At 49.1% G+C, this 20737-nt stretch overlaps 1 protein-coding gene across 1 annotated transcript in view; it reads left to right on the top strand.

Annotated features, from left to right (window-relative positions):
- The window catches only part of CLYBL (citramalyl-CoA lyase), a 173427-nt gene that overhangs the window by 140808 nt on the left and 11882 nt on the right, over window positions 1–20737 (top strand). The window contains exons 3-7 of the mRNA XM_056109702.1: window positions 362–550; window positions 4894–4995; window positions 6729–6822; window positions 8654–8821; window positions 13849–13973. Of these exons, the coding sequence (XP_055965677.1) occupies window positions 362–550; window positions 4894–4995; window positions 6729–6822; window positions 8654–8821; window positions 13849–13973 (678 nt within the window). The remainder of the gene's footprint in view (window positions 1–361; window positions 551–4893; window positions 4996–6728; window positions 6823–8653; window positions 8822–13848; window positions 13974–20737) is intronic.

Genomic DNA, 20737 nt, shown 5'->3' with positions numbered 1-20737 from the left:
GATCAGCCCAGGCTGGGGCCCCGGGGATCATATGGGATGTGGGGGATGGAGCCCAGGTTGGCCACATGCTCGGCCAGTGCCCTCCCCGCCACTGTGCTGAGGCTCCACAGAAGTCCAGTCACTCTGCCTCCTGTGTCTGCTCCAGCTGGAAAGCAAGGTTGGTGCGCCAGCCGGATCTGCCTGCCCTGTGCAGAGGTGCGGCCGCCTGGGCCTCCCCACGGCTCTGTCGGCTGAGCCTGTCTGGCACCGTTGAGACCGCGCAGTACAGGAACAACACCTGGCACCCCCCTTTTGTAGTTCCCTGGCCCATGGAGCCATGTGAGAAGCAAAGGTAGGTGACACCTTGCGTTGATACCTGCAGGAAGAAGCCCGCTCCAGGATCGTGAAGACCCTCGAAGGGTTTGACTTGGGCCCGACAGAGAAGTGCGTGAGAATCAACTCGGTGTCCAGCGGCCTGGCCGAGGCTGACCTGGAGAGCTTGCTACAGTCCCGGGTCCTTCCTGCCAGCCTGATGTTGCCCAAGGTGGAGGGGCCGGAAGAAATCCAGTGGGTGAGTGGCCCTGGGTCGGGGGAGGGGGTGGTTTGCGGGCTGTGGTGCGTTTAGAGGGGCGGACCCCACGCAGAAAGAAAGGAAACTGAGACCCCACACAGCCCTCCCCTCCCCCTCTGCCCCTGGCCGGGACACCGCTCCTTAGGGAATTACACTTCAGCAGGTCCAGTAGGGGCGCTTGGCCGCCTTCCCCCTCAACCTCCTTCGTGGGCCCCCCAGCAGTGCCTGGAAATGGGCAGACGCACATAGGCCGCAGAGACAGAATGAAGCTGGAGGAGCTGCGAGGTCGCTCGTTAGGGGGACCAGAGGCACAAACAGGAAGCTTTTAACTAGTGCTTCTAATGAGCGCAGACGCGATTTCCTGCGCAGGCCCTCCTTGGGCCTTGGTAAATTGCTGGCAGGTGTGTGGTGTTTCGAGACCCCAAGGTTGGGCCAATAAACCCCCGAAATGGGAAAGGGTCGGCATGTCAAATTACTTGGGAAAACTTTGAAATGGGTCTAATTAGGCTATAATGATTTTCACTGTGCAGGGGGGACCGGGCAGGTGGGGGCACTCAGTTTACTTCCGGGGGTCGCAGGAACCCCCCAGATCTCTGCGGAATGACAGGGTGCCCCCGGAGACCCCTTTAGGAACAGAGGTCGTGGCGTGTGTGTGTCCTAGGGCACCATCTGGGGCCATCCTGATGCTCAGGGGTGCTGGTGTCATGACTGATGTAGTGATATTTGAAGTGACCTGCCCCCCATGATTTGGCATGAAGGGTACTTGGGGCTATCCCAACAGTGCTCACGGCTGACTCCTTGCTCTGTGCTCAGGGATAACTAGCGGCTCAGTGCTCAGGGTTCACTCCTGACAGGGCTCGGGGATCCCGGGGATTAGATGAGGGAAAGCACCCTACCCACTATCCTCTCTGCCCCCCCCCCATTGTGGGTGGTTACCTGGGCTTCCTAGCACGGTGGCCCTGCCACAGGTGGCCCCGAGCACCCACCCACGGGTCCCATTCCAGTGAGGCCAGCCCCTGGAGGCCATCTCCCCACCCACCAAAACAGAATGTGAAATCATCTCATCCGTTTGGAGAGTCGAAATGATATTTCTGTGCTCTGGAACTGAATCAGATACATGATGTAAGTGAAATCCACCAGTTCCCGGCAATAATAATAATTTTTTTTCCCTTTTTGGGTCACATCCGGCGATGCACAGGGGTTCCTCCTGGCTCTGCATTCAGGAATTTCTCCTGGCGGTGCTCAGGGGACCATAAGGGATGCTGGGAATCAAACCCAGGTCGGCCGCATGCACGGCATGCGCCCTACCCACTGTGCTATCGCTCCAACCCAATAATAATAATAATAATAATTATTATTTTTATATTATTTTACATTATTTTACATCTTATTATCTCATTTTTGCTTTGGACAACCTGGCAGGCTACCGAATGTAACCTGCCCACATAGCAGAGTCTGGCAAACTCCCCGTGGCGTACCCAACGTGCCAAATACCAGTAACAATGATGGGTCTCATTCTCCTAACCCTGAAAGAGCCTTGAATTTGGCACTTTTTAAAATCTCAGGGCGAGGATGAAGGAGACATTACTGGGGCCCGCTCGAGGCCATCGACGCACAACAGGATGATCGTGATCGTGATTTTTATATATAGTGAAAATAATTTCCCTTCTGTGGCCCTTCCTAACCTTGTTTCTTCCCATTGACCCTCCCCCACTGCATCCTATGACCCCCCCAGTCCTCCACCCGGCCCCCCCCCTTAGGTGTTTTCACCCGTGGCTCCCCCATGCTATCCTAGAGCCCTGTGGGGGACCCCGGCTGAGGCCGTGTGGCACCCCACCTTCCCCGAGCCGCCCCCCACAACCCTCCCGGGAAGACCCGGGTTCCTTGAACACCCGAAACTGGAGTTCTCCCCCCCCCCCCGCACCCACCCTGGGAGGGGGCTCTGGAATTGGTTTCTCTCTTGGGGGGCCCCCCAGCCTACCCCCCCACACCCACACACACCACAGCAGAGACAGAGCCTCCTGGGGCCGCGCCCTCTGTGTTCTTATTCCCACCGAGGGGTCCCCATTAGCACCCTGGCCCCTGCTTGAATCTGGCAGGGGAGGACCCCGCACCCCCCGGCTGTGGGGTTGCCGCCCCCCCCCTTCCCGAGCCCCGAGCTGAGCTGGGCCTGCTTGTTTTCTTTTGTGAAGGGCTCTGGGCCGGCCTTTTGTCGCGAGTGTGGGTTCGTGTTTCACTGGCAAGGGTTATCGGACTATAACAAGTGTGACTCGCTCCCTTTGTGGCGGGACAATTGTCCCACAAATCCCGGAACAGTATGCATTCTTCCAGCCCACTATTGGGTGCTCACGGGGCTGAAAGAATCGCCGGAGCCCAGGACTTCATCTCCTCCCCGCTCTCTTTGTGATTCACCCCACCCCACCCCACCCCTTCCCTTCCTCTGCCCCCCACCCCCCACTCCCCTCTGCCCCCCCCTGAAATGAACACTTTACCAGGCCGGAAACATTTAATCGTCTCCTTTTGAGAAAAATTAATTGAAACTTCTCCACTCGTTACCTTTTGTGTTGGTACTTAATGCAATTTTTTGGAGAAAGCCGGGGAGGAGGAGGAGGGTGGAAGAAGGGTCCGAATATTTCATCTGGAAAAGCCCCCATTGGCTTCAAAACAAAAGGCATAGGAGATTGATTTTTTTTTTCCCCCTCAAAGAATAGAAACTGGGTTATCGGATGAGTACCTGGGGTTAAACTTTATTTGGCATTTGGAGAATCGTCAGAACATAATCAGTGTTGGCTTGGATTGTTGTTGTTGTTTTTTGTTTTTTTATGAGGAACAAAAAATTATCCCTGCAACCCTCGAAACTGTTCCACGACCGGTTTTTCTAGCATAAATTTGACCTCAGTGATGTTTTATTTTCGTCTACCTGGGATGGCCGGGGGGAGCACATCTCTGAGTTACTCCTTCCCTTGCTCAGAGGTGGGGGGGGTGGTAGGGTGCAGGAGGGGTTGAGCCACTGGGAATAATTCTTCATTACTGAAAGCTGTGATTTATTTTAGCCTAATTGTAAAGTTACTGCAAATTGCTCAAAAGCTTTTTAAAGATCCCAGTGATTAGGTTTTTTTTAGGGGGGGGCGGGATGGACCTCAAGGGCAAGAGGGTCTGCTAAAAAGGGAAATAACACGTCTAATCCTGCTTGTGCTAAATAGACCGCAGGCTTTTAAAATGAGTTTCCTTTCTATTAGTCCGAATATTATGCTAAGCCTTAAGCATTAGTTTTTTTATGTTGCTATGGCAGCCCTGTTCCTGCGGGGTGGTGACCTAGGATGATTACAGTACAAAGCTTATAGGGTCTTGAAACCCCCTTTGAAGATGAAAAGTCTTTGATGGTTTATATTTATGCAAATCTCTTAGATATGATTTACCCAACTGAGACTGAATGGAGAGATGATTAAAATTCCCTTTTCCTTTGATATCCATTAATGGCTGAATATTCCTTAAATTTAAAATGGATAGATATGTTTTCATCTTTATTTACCAAAAAAATATCTTTATCATACCTGAGCGGGTTGTGGTGGTTTGGGGTTTTTTTTTTCTTCTTTTTTTTTTTATTATCTCCCCATATCTTATTAGATCTAGATAGACATAATGGATTTACAATTTAGAGTGTGTTTTTTTTCTCCCCCTTTTGAAAATAAAAAAAGGGGGGGGAGGGAATCTGCACGAGCTTTTGTATGTTTCCAGATGATGGATTTTGGCATTTGGGCTACCCCACTGGCAGCTCGCTGTGAACTGGTCTCATGGAAAAAATTGGCAAGCCTTGGTCTTCAAAGAATTAGACTTCCTTTTTTAAGGTCTTTCTAGGTAAGCTAAAAAAATTACGGAGAAAAACCGCGGGAACAAAGGGTAATGGGACTCTCATGAATTATGTGGGGGTCCCTGCGCCATCCAGCTGACGTCAGTGTGGGACCCTGGAGGAACAGAGTGTGACAGGTAGAGCATGGCGGTTTTGTTTTGGGGACCCCCACGCCCCACCCTGGAGCCCGCACGCACGCACAGAGGAGAGAGCCGAGGTGTTTGTGCAGATACCCACGGGAGAGTTTTAAACCAGGCAGTGCTGGTCAGGTTCCTGGGCCTCTTATAAAGGGGACAGTAATGACACTTGGGGTTTCAGCCTTTAGTTTGTGAGAAGTTCCTTACCTTTTCCTTCCCTACTCTAAAAATTATTATTATTATTTATTCTTTTTTTTTTTTTGTCAAACTTAAGGTCCAGGACTGAAATTCTTGGTCTGTTCTGTCCCAGGCAGGAACATTTCCCCCCACTCACTTCTGACTATTTTGATTTTCAGTTTTCAGACAAATTTTCATTCTACTTAAAAGGCCGAAAACTTGAACAGCCAATGAATTTAATCCCTTTTGTGGAAACTGCCATGGGTTTGCTCAATTTTAAGGTAAGGAAGCCAGGAAATGGCTAATAAGTTCAGTCATTTTATTTATTACTTCAGGAGTCCCGTTTTGCTTTCAGTTTTAACATTGCCTTGAAAGATTTCTCTAGAAACATTTACAAGCTAACTGAATCCCGAGGGACCCTTTGGTAGCTGGGAGAGTCCCCCAAACCAGGTTGCAAACATCTTGGAAAAACAAAGAAATAAGCGAAGTAGCAAGGGAAAACTTCCCAGCTCTGAATGTGTCCCCGAGATGTGTCTCTCTCATCAGAGCCTGCTTTTCATTGAATAATCACTGTAAATAGACGCTTTGGCGTATTTCCTTTATAGATTAAATTGTACGTGAAATTTTGTCACCCTTACTGAATTAACTTTGATTTATTCTTTTGTCACCGTTTGCCTTTTTCATGGGGTGGGGGGGGTCGGGGGGCCGGGAGGGGGAGAGAGAGGCGGCTCTATCCCCTTTGCAGCAAGCATCTCGCTCCTGTGGAGGAAAAAAAAAAGATCACTGTTTGTAAATTAGCCCACACAAATCATATGTAGCCTATTATTTCCAATTGCCCATATTCGGACCTAAAATCTGTTCTAACGGGGCATTCAAGGGAGCTGTGCCGAGCCAGGCTTTGCACCCTCGGATGGTCGCATTCGTAGCCACCTTCCTCCCCTCCGTCAACCCCTTTATGAAGTGATCGTCTAAATTGCTCTCCAAAAGGGGCTCCGTGCGGTCCACCTGCCCTGGGAACATCCTCGCAGCCTCTCCAGCCTCCATCGCGGGGTCAGGAGGGAAGCAAATCCCAGGAAACAAAGGGAGAGAGAAAGTTGAGCTGTTTCTGGGAGATGGTGCAGAGGAGCCGGGCAGAAAGCTTGGAGCCTGCTGCGGCGGTGGGCTGGGGGGTGTGGGGCGGGAGAGCAGCCGGGGCACCCACAAATCCAACCAGCCCACTCCAGAGTTCTCAGAAGAGATCCCGAGCAACAGCAGCCCTTGGCTGCTGCCTGGCTCAGACACCACCACTTCCACTCCCAACGCTGCCTCACCTCACCATTTTATTGTGCAAATCTACCATTTTACAAAGCACGTATGAACCCCCACCCCACCCCACCCCAAATTAACCAACGGGTGCCTGGCCTGGTTACCACCCACGCAGCCCGTCTCTCGTCCCCTCTGTGATTTGCACGCTCTCCTCTCCTGAGCCACACAGAAGAAGCGTCTTGAATGCATCTTGAAGGACTTGTTGCTTTCTTTTTTTTCTTTCTTTTTTTTTTTTTTATTTTCCCCTCCGGAGTGGTAGATTTTTTTGCATTGTGTTGCTTTAATCCTCAGACCGGTTGACTAAGGGACCTTGATCCTGATGTCAATAAATAATCCAATTAGTTTGATTTTTTTTTTAAATTCCTTCTCTCCTGTGGCCTTAGGTTTCAGGGCTGAGAAGCGGCTGAAAAGCAACGACGCATTTTGGAAGACTTGAAATTTATAGTACAATCAAAAAAAAAAAAAAACCAAGGAGCAAACCCCTAAGTTTCTCTAGAACTCGGGTCGGCTGTTCACATCGTTGAATGATGCGGCTCCGTAGAGCAGAGGAGGGGGTGGCAGGGGGAGGCGAGCGGGGCGGAGTGGGGGGCACACTTTTAGGACCACTTTGAGCTGAGCTGGGCTCAGAGTTGGGGCTTTCTGAGGCTGAGCGCCGCGCTCCTCTGCGGGTTCCCGGCCGGCCGTGAGACTCTCTCCTCTGCCCCCGCAGGCCGTGTGTGAGCAGGCAATGAAGACAGGCCCGCCGTGCGGCCTCTTGCTGGACGCTGTCGTCTTCGGGGGAGAAGACTTCAGAGCCAGCATAGGTGCTGAGACCTGTGCTCCCTCTCTCCGGTCTCACCTGCCCCTCGGCACCCCACCTCACCCCCCCAACCCCTCCCCACCACCCGCCAGCATCTACATGACAATAGTCTTTTGCCACCGCTGACCTGACCTGCTCCTTAGGCACTGTCCTGACTTGCTCACTCCTTCCTCTGGCCTCCTCTGTGGGAAAGAGCCAGAAGCAAAGAAGCAAGCCCCCAGCCGCCCACCCACAGGACACCCCAACCCCCCTTGAACAGCCCCTGTGTGTGTCAGGCTGAGGCTGGCTCAAACGTAAGGCCCTTCCCGGGCTCCTTTCCTGAAGGGTTTGCCACCCGAAAGACAGCATGCTGGCCTTCTTTCCGACCAATCTTAAATTTCTCCCCGCCTCCCCCCTCCCTGCCTGGGGGAGAGTTGGGCCCCCTAGCTGGCGGTGCCCAGGGCTCACTCCTGGCTCTGTGCTCAGGGATCACTCCTGGAGGTTTCAGTGGGGAGAGCCTGTGCCCTGGTGGGGATGGAATGGGTGCAAGGCAAGCACCCTACCCACTGTACTGCCCTCTCTGCCCCCTTAAGTCTCTCTTAAAATATATTTCAGGACCAGGGATGGGACTCTGTGGCCAAAGCGAGCGCTGGCCTTGCCTGCCTGCACCTGACCTGGGCTTCCCCCTTGGCACCGCCCCCAACAACCAAATAAATAACATTAAGGATATTCCTTTCAGAGCCGCCCTTCTCCCTGTGGCAGCCTTAGCGGCAGTAGTAGCCCAGGGAGGAAAACACTACATGTGTCCTCACAGCCTTCTCCAGGCTATGAACAGAGATAGGGATGGACACAGGGCATTTTCGGGAACCACATCGCCACTGACCTGGAGACAGGCAGGAGCCCCACCTGGCCCCGGCTAGAAACAGGACAGAGGGAGGGACACACACACACACACACACACACACACACACACAAACACACACGTAAAAACATGCACACACGCATAAACACATGCACATGCATGAATGCATACACAGCACCTAGGCTCGAGGTGAAACTTTTGTTTATTTTGGGGGGGGCCATACCTGGCCATGCTCAGGGGTTAACTCATGTGCTTCCAGGGGTGGAAGCACAGGGGTTACTTCTGGCTCTGCACTCAGGAATTACTCCTGGCAGTGCTGGAGGACCATTCCTGTGCTCAGGAATTAGTCCTGGCAATACTCATTGGGGATCATCGGGATGCCAGGGATCGAACCCAGGTCGGCCACGTGCAAGGCAAGCACCCTACTTGCTATACTATCGTTCCAGCCCCTGAAACATATTTTCATACCTGATTCCCTGCCCCCCCCCGACTTTTGGGTACCTGACAACTCAGGGGCCACTCCTCAGTGCCTCTCGAACCCCATGCTCCTCTGAGAACCTCCCCCCCCAATCTTCACACATGAACTGAAGCTGCGACTCAGGAAGTGACCACCTCCTCCACCCCCCACCCCCCGGCCCCTGGTCCCTTTTGTGCCGCGCCCCCTGGATCAGTGGCAGAAATGGCAGGAGGGGGCAGTGACCCAGGAAGCCTTTGTCATCCCCTCTCATTTACAGCTCCAGGGACAGCGGAGGGGCCTTGTCTTAATGCCCGGGCAAGTGCTTAGATGGCCGAGGGAGGCCACTGGAGGCAGGCTTATTGGCCTGCACACAGCCAGGACCCATTTCCCGTTGAGTCAGGGGACCACAAGGGGCCCTCCCCTTGGTGTCCTTGACAACTGGCTTCTGATCTGCTGAGGTCTGGGGTTCCTGTTCCCAAAACTCACCTCCCCTTTCCCTCCCTCTCCCCCCCACCCCCCCACCCCCGCAATGTGCAGGAGCAACAAGCAGTAAGGACACCCAGGATATCCTCTTCGCCCGGCAGAAGATCGTGGTGGTGGCACGCGCCTTCGGGCTGCAGTCCATCGACCTGGTCTATATCGACTTCAGGGACACCGAGGGCCTGCGCCGCCAAGCCCGGGAGGGCGCGGCCATGGGCTTCACAGGTACACGGGGCGGTGGGTACAGCACCCTGGGAGCAGGGGTCAGAGCCCGCAGACGGCATCTCTCACCCCCTCCATACTGTCTCCATACACCAAAGAATCCGTCACACTGGTGTGTTTTACACACCCGCTCACACTCACGCTCACCCCCTCCCACACTTGGCCCCTTTGGCTCTGGGGGTCCACTCAGAGCTCACCCCCTCCGCTTCCTCTCTGGCGTGGGCCCCCTCCCTGTCCCCTCTCTTTCTTATTTTGTTTGTTTGTTTGTTTATTTATTTATTTAAATTTTAGTTTGATTCTTGTTTTGTTTTGTTTTGTTTTTTGAGTAAATTGTCATAAGAATTTAGGTTGGAAGAATAGGAAAAGAATTTTCTCAAGGATCTGAAATATTGATTCAGTTTTTAATGGGCACGTTCTTTTTTTTTTATTTTTGGTTCAAACCCAGCGATGCATAGGGGTTACTTCTGGCTCTGCACTCAGGAATTACTCCTGGCAGTGCTGGAGGACCATATGGGATGCTGGGAATCGAACCAGGGTCGGCTGCGTGCAAGGCAAACGCCCTACCCACTGTGCTATCGCTCCAGCCCCTGATTCAGTTTTTTAAAAAATTTGGTGATGCTGTTTTTGGAGGCTGGTTTGGGGAACACACCCATTGTGGTGCTCAAGGGTCCTCCTTGCAGTGCTTGGGAGAGCCTAGGCAGTGCCGGGGGTGGTACTGGGGTTGGCAGTGTGTAAGGCAAGCCCCCGACTTTCTGTCATATCTCTCCACCCCCAGATTTCTCTCTTTTTTTTACCCTAATCCATCAAAAAATGGAAAGAATCAAATAATTGTTCATTTTTGATCCTCCCGTGAATACTGCACTCCTTCTCTGCCACCTCCCATGAACTGCCTGGCACTCGTAGTGTGGGCACCCCCCCAACATCCCCTCACCCTCCTGACACCACATCCCCGGGCACAGGCCAAAGTCTGTTGATTGGTGCAGCCGATCATTCAGCAAACGGGCTTCCAGGGAGCAACTGAAATTTGTGAATTTCTTTTCTTTTCTTTTCTTTTCTTTTTTTTTCCACAGTAACCTGTTTTTTCCAACCATGATTACATCCTGTATAAAAACACATGTGCAACTGGACAAACACACACACACACACACACACACACACAAAGTCAATGCTGTAGAATCCCATCAACTCCTTTATTCATATTCCTTCTTCTTCCGCCTCTGCAGAGACCACTGCTCTTGGTAAAATATCCAAATGAAAAGGGAAAGAGACAGGCATTAGTACTCTCCCTTTGGGAAATATTTTTGAAATATGTCCCGTTGAGGGGTTACCGAAAGAAACACTTCACACAGTGACTTTAAATGTCACAGTTATTTTGATGGTGCAGGCTGTCACCAGAATGAAATCAAAAGACTTAAAGAAACAATTTCAGTGTTAGAATTCAGTAGAGCTCTATCTACCACTTGTGCGTGTGTGTGTATGTGCGTATATGTGCGTGCGTGTGTGTGTGTGCGTGTGTGTGGTGTGTGTGTGTGTTGGGCAGACTTAACATAGCACATGAGTCCCTCTCAGATTTTGTCTTGGCAAATAAATAGGATCTATGTCCATCAAGAAAATTTCTCAGTCATCTGAACTATCAGCAAACGATTCCTGCCCAGAGTGAATGGGGATGGAGAAAGAAGGGGTCCCTTTCCCATCTGGGGGCCCAGGCTGCCCGCCTCTTTCAACACTCAGGAAAGTGGCCCAGCAAAGAAGGCTGGAGGCGAACCCCATGAAATCTAGATAATAGATCCCAATGTTGTTGGACCGGAATGTCGGTGCTGACTGCCAGGCGGCCAGATGTTGCTCTGAAACACCTCCTAATTCAGACACAAACACGGAAGCGCCCTCCCCTCCCTCAATGCTGCCCGTCACCCAGGCACTCCTGCTTTGGGGGTGCAGCCGGGCAGGGGGGCACATTCTCTCCAGCACGCAGAAGGGAGTTGGAGACTTTGATCCGAGACACAGCCCAGAAATGGAATCGCAACCTTGGTTCAGTCGCAGAGAGGACCAGTTATTTCAAATCAGATTTAAATTTCTAGACGGTGCCCAGCTCAGCGTGAGGAGCTTATGGGCTTGGCACTATTGTTTCTCAACAACGGGGAGTAGTAAATCACCCAAAGAATGAAGCCAGGGAGGGGGCTGAGGGGGGCCGGGGGGTACAGTGCCCGTCACACGTTCAAGTGAACAAGCCAGTAAGCCCCTCAGAACCACACTGCGGCCTGCAAAAAGCAGGGCCTTTGTTGTCCCTTATTGTCCCAGTTACAGGCCAGCCGAGGGAAAGGGTTCCGATCGTCAGAAAAGACAGTATTCCGAGTCGTCTCCAAGATGTGGGAAGGGGCATTTACGCCACTCAGGATCGTGATCATTTGTCGTTTAGCTGCCGAGCCTTGGATTTTGAACAAGGGAAGGAGAGGGAGGGAGAGGAGGGGGGGAAGGAAAGAAGGAAGAAAGGAACGAGAAAATGAAAGGAAGGAAAAATCCCCCATCTCAAGTAAGCAGAAAGTGTAAACTCTCATCAAAGTACTCTTTATCTCCCATAAGGGAACCCTCAAGTCTGTACTATAGAAGTTTTCAGTATTTTTTAAAAATTAGATATTTTGGCAGGAGTTGTGACTCTTTCCACCCCCAGAGGTAGACACGCATCAGAGAGGAATGTTCTAATTTCTTCGCTGCATTTCCGCATTTCCGAGGGCCCCAATCCATGTGGATTGGTTTTAAATCAATGCCTTTGGTCTTAGAAAAGACGATTAACGCCAGGAATTATTTTTTATAAAACAAGAAACCTGCAGAGAAGTCGGGGAGCAAAACTCCCACTATAGACTTGGTCACCACCCGACCCAGGGTGTGGGCCGTGGGACATGGGGACAGACACCAGGGCCGTGAATAGGAAGCGCCGTGGGTTTTTCTGTTCTTCTACCGTCTTTTGTAGGAGACAAAAATGACACCATCATACAGTTACCTAAAAGACTTGACAAGTATTGACTTAAAACACAGTATATCAAGTGGTACTGTAAAAAGGATTTCATGGTCATAAATTTTAATGTCTTCCAATTTTGCACCCTTTCGGAAACTTGTCAATAGCAGCTCCTCCATAGAAAGATCTGCCTGCCTGCCGCATGCACTGCGGTCGGAAAGTCACTTGTTGGGACAGATAAACACAGCAAAATAGACTGTCATCATGCATGCCTCTCCACTGGTCCCTAAAAATGAACACGCAGCCTAACATCAGCCCTACTTCCCCAAATACGGAAGGAGGAGTTTCTCCAAATTTTAGTTGTTTCATATTCTCCACTCATTCAGTCTGTACCAGGGAGTTCCCCTGAAACCTGCTTTTTTTTTTTACACAGCAGTATAAATTATGTACATAAATTACAAAATTCAGGACTTACAATTAGTGCAAAATGACTACCAGAACTGACATGCTTTATTAATAATCGTACAACAGCTATTAGGTTATTTAGATGGGTCTGAGTACCTCCTATTTGTCATTTGTCATTTGTCATTACTGATATTGTTTTGTGCTGGAAATTATTGCTCAAAAAATGTAAACCATCTTTGTTGTAACAGGTTTAAAGTGTTTTATTATTGCACTGACAGGTAAGAGTAGAATAGCAGTGTAAGGATGTTTTAATCAGGTCACCCTAAAGAGAAGATATTGTTTGGTTAACCCACTTAAATTCCTTTTTCATGAAATACTTAAAAAAGAAAAGAAGAACTCTTCAATAGAATAAAAATAACAGGAAAACAAGAATTGATATTTTATACATCGGGGATTGAATTTGTACTAAGTGTTAAAACAACTATTTCAAAAGCAGAGAAAATTGATGTACCAACAAATATATTTAACTGAGTAAATTATCATTAAATGTGCATTCATTTTTGAAGAACCAAATAGGCCCATAATTTTATCATGTAATATTAAATATAATCTCATCATAATTATAACATTAAATTATGTTGCATTTTATTAATGACCTGATTAGATTCTTCCTTACTGACTGTTAAATTGGTTTTTTAATGAGTACATGATTCATAGAATCCTGTGACTCTTATCTTTGTACAGTGTTTTTATTGAAGAGCTGTAAGCTTCAAAAGGAGGCAAAAAGCTTTCTTATTTTTATAAAGCTTTTTAAAAGCAATTTCTAACAGATAAGGTTTCTTCTGGGATATCTAAATAGCTATATAGGAGGCAAGAGGCAATCGTGGTCCTAGGGGAGAAAAGGTAACATTTGATTATGTTTTTGGATAGAGAAACTTCCAGTGATTTGTTTAAACATTTCTAAATGACATAGCAGCTCCCGTGTTCATATCTGCTTTCTGTTTTACACTGTAAAAAGATTTTTTTAAAAAAAACCACTTCCGTGAGTGGTTAGAAATGACAGAATCCAGTTTTTTAAAACACAGAAGATTCATATATCATCGGGAGATACTCAGCGGTAGGAATAGGGTGATAACGTTAGTTTTTATAAGCTATACCAGAACCGTAAGACCACTTCTAAAAGATGTCACAGATGTCCGGAGGGCTCGGGATACAAAGTAACCAACACACAACTGATAACATTTGGAAGAATCACAATAGACTTTTTCCCCTGCTCTAACACCAAATAATTGCTCTCATTTGCAGACCTGAGTCTTTAAAGTTCCAGCCAAAGCAGTTATTCAAGGGGCTGCCTCAGCCCACCTGTAACCGAACGTGGGGGATTATGAGCCCCCAAGATGACATTTGTATAGGATCGGAAACACAATCACTCCATTATAGCCTCTGTTCTTCTGTGGCATTCTGGAAAAGCCTTCGGTCGCAGGTGTTTTTTTTTTTTCTCCTTCCCTTCCGTTCTCTGTTTCTTTCATCGCCCCCGCCCCTTTTTTTAAAAATCCTAAAATAATTAGTGATTTTACATACAGCCTGTGGCAGTCAGGGAGGGGGCCCGTGTGGTCGAGAGGTTGTGTTTGAACATCTGTCTGTTGTGTTTCCGGTGTCTCCGCTCGTGCAGGTAAGCAGGTGATACACCCCAGCCAGATCCCCGTGGTGCAGGAGCAGTTCACGCCATCCCCAGAGAAAATTAAATGGGCCCAAGACCTGATCGCCGCCTTTGAGGAGCACCAGCGCCTGGGGAAGGTAAAGGTCCCGTGGCTTGTGGGTGAGCCCCAGAGCCGGGGCAACCTGGGGGCGAATGAAAACAAACAAGCAAGAGTGGCTTGAGCCACTTGGAAGCAAACCTGAAGTCTGCTGGGGGGCAGGACGGCATTCATCAGTGAAAGTTTGCGAAGGTAAATTTGCCCTCCAGGGCCCTAAATATGGCAGCAAGTGCCACCTGGGGCTTTCCACGACCATGTTCATAAACCGTAATGGCAGCCTTGGAGAAAACACAAGTCGTTTGTTTAGTCTGTTTTCCCCCACACACATACACACTCCGTTGCAACACTCACAGACAAATGAATTTCCCTGGAAGTGAAAGCAAGTTGTCATGAAATAGATGCAGTTTGATCGAATGGTTGTCGTGGAGAGGAGGGGGCACCGTCTCCTCCACTTTGGCTGTTCCGGGTTTGGAGGTGGGGTGTGTGTGTGTGTGTGTGTCTGTGTGTGTGTGTGTGTGTGTGTGTGTGTGCGTGCGTGCGCGTGTGTGCGCGCGCCGATTTCTGGAACCTGAGATTTGGAGAGAATGGAAATCAAATTAATGCCGGCGCACGGTTGTTCCTAATTTACTGCATCATTGAGCCCCGAGTTTCCTGCGCCGTGGGTCTCTGCTATGTAAATATTGCGGCGGGCGCCGTGCAATCTGGGGCCACCTTGTGCCAGTAACACTTAAATGAGGTGTCGCCTGGAGGAAGATTTTTATGCTCGTTGCAACATTGTCAGTTAATTATCTTAAAGGTTATTTGCAGCGAGGATGCCGTTTGCCACTTTGTCAGAGCAAGGGGAGAAAAGACGCATGTGGAAAATCTGTTCGGGAGGTAATATCCAAATTCAGCCCCCGGGACTGAATTCCTAAGGAGGGAACTTTTGGTACCTTCGATGCAAAGTCAAATTAGGAGAGAAAAAAAAAAACGTCCAGACACCAGTAAGGAGGCTTGAGAGATAATATAGGAGAGATAAGGTGCTTGTTGACCCCCTTCAGTCCCCATCATTCTGTATGGTTCCCTGAGCACTGCCAGGAGTGATCCCTGAGCACAGAGCGAGGAATACACCCTGAGTACCACCAGGTGTGGCCCCCCCTAACAAAACAACAACAACAACAAACACTAGTAAGGTTCTCCGTGATCCGTGCTACGCCTGACAAACAGACATCGATGTGAGAAGAGTCACTTACACACCTGTACTTTTCACTCGCACCTAAAGCATCTGAAAATGCCAGAACCCAGGCCGGCTAGGGGCGGCCACTAGGAGATCCTCTCCTGCAGGACACCCGCTTTAATGCCAGCGTGCTACGTGGGCCCAGCACCCCTTGCCCCCACCACTCCTCATCCTTATGCCCACTTGCCCTCAAAATCAAAAGGCAGACTCTGGGTCGGCAGAGAGACCAGACCATGCCAGTCCTGGATGCATCTCCCGTCTCAGAGCCACTGAGGGTGGAGGTCAGGGGGAACCCGATACATGGCACATCTCATGGAAAGTCATTCTTAAGAGGACTCTGGGTTTTCCATCTCCATTTTTGTTTCTCGACATGCCCGTCGCCACCCTCAGCCCCAGTCCGGATCATCCGTGAATAAACGCAGCCGTTTTCCTAGGGAAGAGGATTTGGTCTCATTCACGCATGCAGACAAGTCCCCCCTTGGCTGCCCCCTAGCCCACATCCCACAGACACAATCCAGGCCATGCCCAGGGCTGGCCACACAGCTGTGGCCTGGCCCAGGTGCCCCCACCCCCCTGGTTAACAGCAGTTTCTCAGCAGATGCCATGTCCACGGTGCCACTTGTCCCAGTGAGCTCCTCAGGCGATGAGGGAGACCCCCCCTCCAGCCCACGTACTTGCAGACCCCCCGCTCCACCACCACCACCAGCACACTGCCAGTCGCAGCTTCTCGGAGGAGGGAAGGATCTGGCTAGCTCATTTCCATTCTGATCTGGTGTGGTAGTGTGGATTTTTTTTTTGCATTTTTTTTGGGGGGCGGTACACCCGGCAATGCACAGGGTTTGCTCCTGGCTCTGCACTCAGGAGTTACTCCTGGAGGTGCTCAGGGGACCATATGGAATGCTGGGAATCAAACCCGGGTTGGCCGCATGCAAGGCAGACGCCCTACCCGCTGTGCTATCTCTCCAGCCCCTAGTGCAGATTTTTTTCCCCTCTTTTTCCTTTTTGGTCACACCCAGCCGTGCTCAGGGCTCACTTCTGGTGCTGCTCTCTGGGATCACTACCGGGGACCAAACCCGGTTAGGCAAGTGCCCTTCCCACTGTGCTAAGGCTCTGCCCCCCACCCCCCAGCCAGACACACCCCAGGAGAGCCCACCCTGCAGAACTGGAGAGACACAGCTGCCAGGGAGCATACCCCGGGTTCCTGCCCTGCTCCCCTCTCCCAGGCCCACCAGATTTCTCCCAGTGGGTGCTCTGCCTGATGGGGTTGAAGCCCCCTCTGGGGGCTGCCAGAGGGGATATGGGGATTGTCTGGAAGTTGGCTGCTCATTGGTCACAAAAATGGAATTCGTGAGTGGGTGGCTGATTCTTGATAGGCCATGGGGGTGGGTAATATACGGCCTGTTTGTAAAGATTTAGGATATATTTAGATGGCTTAATTGTCTAAAGTTGGACTTTTTTTTTGGGGGGGGGAAGTCCTTCATCATTCCTTCCAGTGAGCATCACTAATGAAAACGGCCGGAACGCCTTGTTCAAGGCACCGATGACTCTCCAGGCTGGGATGCTGAAGTGGGCACCCTCAGCGTGGCAATGGGCCTTTCTCCTCCTCCGTGGCAAATAGCCTTCAAGAATTGCTTTTTTGGTCTAAATGTCCCACAAAGGCTAATAATTCATGCATCTTTGCATCTCTCTGATTCTCTCAGCTCCCAACTTAAACCATATTCTGCCCCTAGACCAAAGGTATAACTTTTGTTTCCTAGTTAAATGGATAAAGTCATATCACTATTATGATTCTGGAGAAAAGTTAAAATTCTGCCTTTGCTTCTTGCCCCCTCCAAAAAAGGAAATTTGCAGGGACTATGTAGATCACAGGTAGATGAACCCGTGAGGGTATGTTCACTTTTTTGGTATTACAGGATTAAAAAAAAAAATCTTGTCTTAACTAGAAGTTCCAAGAAAATATAGTTTGATTCCCTCTAGTTAAAAATCAGCTGACTATTCAACATTGAGAAGTAAATAATCTGTCATTGTTTGGAAGTTATGCTCCGTGTGATTGCTTTTTTTCAGAAAACTCAACCTGTTTTCAGTTTAAAGAATTGTACCTGCTACAGCAGCACCTGCTAAGAAGAATTAGGTCTGGACAGAGGCTCTACCTGCTTTTTATTAAAATCTGTAGGAAAAAGCGTCAGTGTTCATCATGTCCTGTGTTCCTGTTGTCACTCCAATAACCTGTTTCTAGATTAAGTGACATGAGTGCACAGTATACCGGTATCTGTAAAATTAATCACACAGGATTCTTTTTCTTTTCCTTCCTGGAAAATCTGTATTTTGAGGTGGATGTCATTAATTAATTTAGCTTTGAATTATAGTATTTTAACAAGGATAAGTCGCTTCTGTGTGATTTGTTTTTAATTTATAAAGGAGTGTCTTCAAAGCTAATTTGTTTTTAATTTATAAAGGAGTTTCTTCAAAGCTAATTTCATTTTTCATAATAATACTAATTCCAGTAATTTTGAAAATGATCCAGAACTGAATTTAGTGCTGCTTTTTTTAAAAATATGATTTTAATATTTTTTTCTAACAAATAAGAATGGCACACAGTACAGAAACTAAAATAAAAACAAGCAAATAATAACTTAATCTGAGTTGATACTAACAGCATCTATAATTTGAATATAAATAAATGTGATGTTTTTATAAACATTTCATAGATAACGTATGTTTTTCACATTTCTATTATCATCAACTCAGTGCTACAATTTTTTCCTCTTTCCACTGCTTCTTAGATAAAAAGGACAGCTAAAGAAAGTAGTTGCTTTTTGGAAAAAAAGAAATCACTAATCCCGGGAAATCTTATGTCAAATTTACGATTTCTTTTCAAATGCAGACTTCTTAGCAGAAAAATGTGATTACCAGCTACACTCTGTGTGCTCGATTTATTTTTTGATTTATTTTTAAAGGTGACTTTTTTCTGCGTCCCCTTCTCTGGGCCTGGCTTTAGCGTTTTGAACCTTCTGTTTTCTTCCTACCCTTGCTGTGCTTTCTTTAATTCTGGAAGGCTCTCCCTTCACTTTGCGGCTCTTTTTCACTCGTGATAATCTCCCGCACTGGCCAAAAACCAGGGCGGGGATAAGCCCCCAGCTCGGGGAGATGTTCTCTGAGGCAGCAAGCACGAGGGTCGGCTGTAGGGGCCCTCCCAGACCCGACTCCATACTGCACTCAGCCCCCGTAGCCGCCTCTGCTTGCTCAGAAGACGGCACCAACCCAAAGGAACCAATTCACTTTAGTCAATAGATCTCCTGCGATTAAATGTAGGTATTTAGGGCTTCATAAAGAAACAAAGAGATTTCTTCCCCTTCTTGTTTGCAAAGTACTCTCCACCCCCCATCCCCCCACCCCCCCCCCAAAAAAAAATTACCAAAAGCAAATCCTGCCCCTGAGTCTCAGATTCTGTTCACACACCTTTTCACGGGTGTTTCCAAATGCAGGCCTGCACAAAAGAGACACTGTTGGGTCCAGATGGTCCTCTAGAAGGTTCCCTGAGAGAACTCTGAAGTCTCTCTGGCCAAAAATATTGTTTCCGCTTATTCAAGAGCCAGAAATCCCACCGACATCCTTTCACGCAGCTCAAATCACCCATCTAAAGATTTTCTTGTTGTCTTTGTCAGCTGAAAGAGTTGATTTCACTAATAGCCCACAATATAACCTCCCACACTCCTGCACCCCACCACTCGCAGGCTCCCCCCCCGGCCCCCCCCCCCCCCCGGGACTTGGGAGCTGGAATACCAAAATCTGAACTGAGGGATTTCGGGGGGGGGGGTGGCATCGGAAAGGAAAGAAAGGACATAAGCCACTTTGGGGAGTCTCGGCCCTGGACCCCTCCTGTTATTTTTCTGGCCCGTTGAATATTTTTAGAACGCTCATCGCAAGTTTGACGTCCAGAAGTCAAATTGTTAGGAAAGCAAGCGTCAGCTAATGCTGACTTTAAGGCTGAGATGGTTGACAACATTTTTTTTTTTTAACTTTAAAACGAGGCAGTACAATCTTAGCTCTTTCTTCCTCATGAGTGACAAATGGCTGGTTCCAGTTAGAGAGGAAATGTTTGTATGTGGGAGAACTCTGGTAACTTTTAAAGTCATTTGCTTTGTCCTTGTTGCATAACACAGTTTCTTTTATTTCCTGTTTTGGCAGGGGAGGGCTGGCACTCCCTGCAGTGCTCAGGGTTTACTCCTTGCAGTGCTCAGGGGACATCAGTGGTGCCGGGAATCAAACCCAGGTTGACTGCCATCACACATTCTTAACCAACAGCGTTGTATTTTTGTGTATATTCCTTAGGATATAGATCATCTGTATTTCTGCATGTCTATATCATATGTGATTAATACAGCATCTATAGCATGTCATGCCTGTTAAATGCGTATGAGGTATATTTTGCTCAATTCATTTGAAAACGAATTCTTTTTTAAGCAAGGCGTTTCATTGTGTAATCATGGCAGGTTTTATGCCAAATTCTTTTGAGAAAGAAGTGAGGTGTGACCATTCTGTGACGCTTTTGTTTTTATCTATTGTGCTAGTGTTACTGACAGGAGAGATGCCACGGTTGGTGGCAGGGCCACTCGGTGAGATGGAATCTGCCCTTCCCGCAGTTTCCCCCTTTACAGCTTCCTCCATGGAAACTTGACCAGGGCCTGAATGTGGGTTGAGGGCAGGAGGCCCAGGTGAGGGCAGAAGGACACTTTGTAAGTGGACGTTTGAGCTGAGTTGATGTTGTGACTGTGCCTTCTTTTTCTTCTTCTTCTTTTTTTTTTTTTTGCTTTCTGCGTCACACCCGGCGATGCTCAGGGGCTACTCCTGGCTCCGCACTCAAGAATTACTCCTGGCAGTGCTCAGGGGAGCAGAAATGGGATGCCAGGGATCGAACCTGGTCCGCCGTGTGCAAGGCGTGCAAGGCAAACACCCTCCCCACTGTCCTATGGCTCCAACCCATGTATGTGGGTTTAGCTGGGGTGAGCCGAGCCCCCACCCTACTGGCCACAATCAGACAGAGCTGGGGAGGGTCCAGCTGCCAGCATCGGCTCGTTCACATCTGTCGTTCTCCCTGGAGGTGGGAGGCACACACACAAGTCATTTCCTCCCCTGTCCCAGGTGGTCTTCTCTGCCTCATCCTCCGTCTCAGCTCTGCCCCGCCCTGTCCACTGTCCCCAGCACCCCAGATTTCTAGCCTGGATTCCATATTCCTGCCCCCCCCATTTTATCTGTTTAGCCACCAGAGCCGGCTGAAAACTCTGAACTAGACCCTGGCTCTCGGGGTGTGGGGTGCACCCCCAAAGTCGACTTCTCAGTGGCACTATGGTCATACCAACGTGCAAACACACAAACACAGACACACACAGTTGTATACACTCCCACTCCCACACACTCTCTCTTAGGGTCTTTCAGAGTAAGCTCTGGCCCAGCCAGCTCTCCCCTCTGGAATGGAATGTGGGGCTCCCCTCCCCTCCCCCTCCCTCCCCTTACCCTATCCTTCCATTCTCTCCTTCCTTCTTCCTTCCCTCCCTCCTTCCTTCCCTCCTTCCTTCCTTTCCTCCCTC

Source organism: Sorex fumeus, unplaced genomic scaffold (assembly GCF_029834395.1).
Source record: "Sorex fumeus unplaced genomic scaffold, SorFum_2.1 ptg000008l, whole genome shotgun sequence".
Classification (NCBI taxonomy): Eukaryota; Metazoa; Chordata; class Mammalia; order Eulipotyphla; family Soricidae; genus Sorex; species Sorex fumeus.
This window is presented reverse-complemented; position numbering and strand designations above follow the sequence as displayed.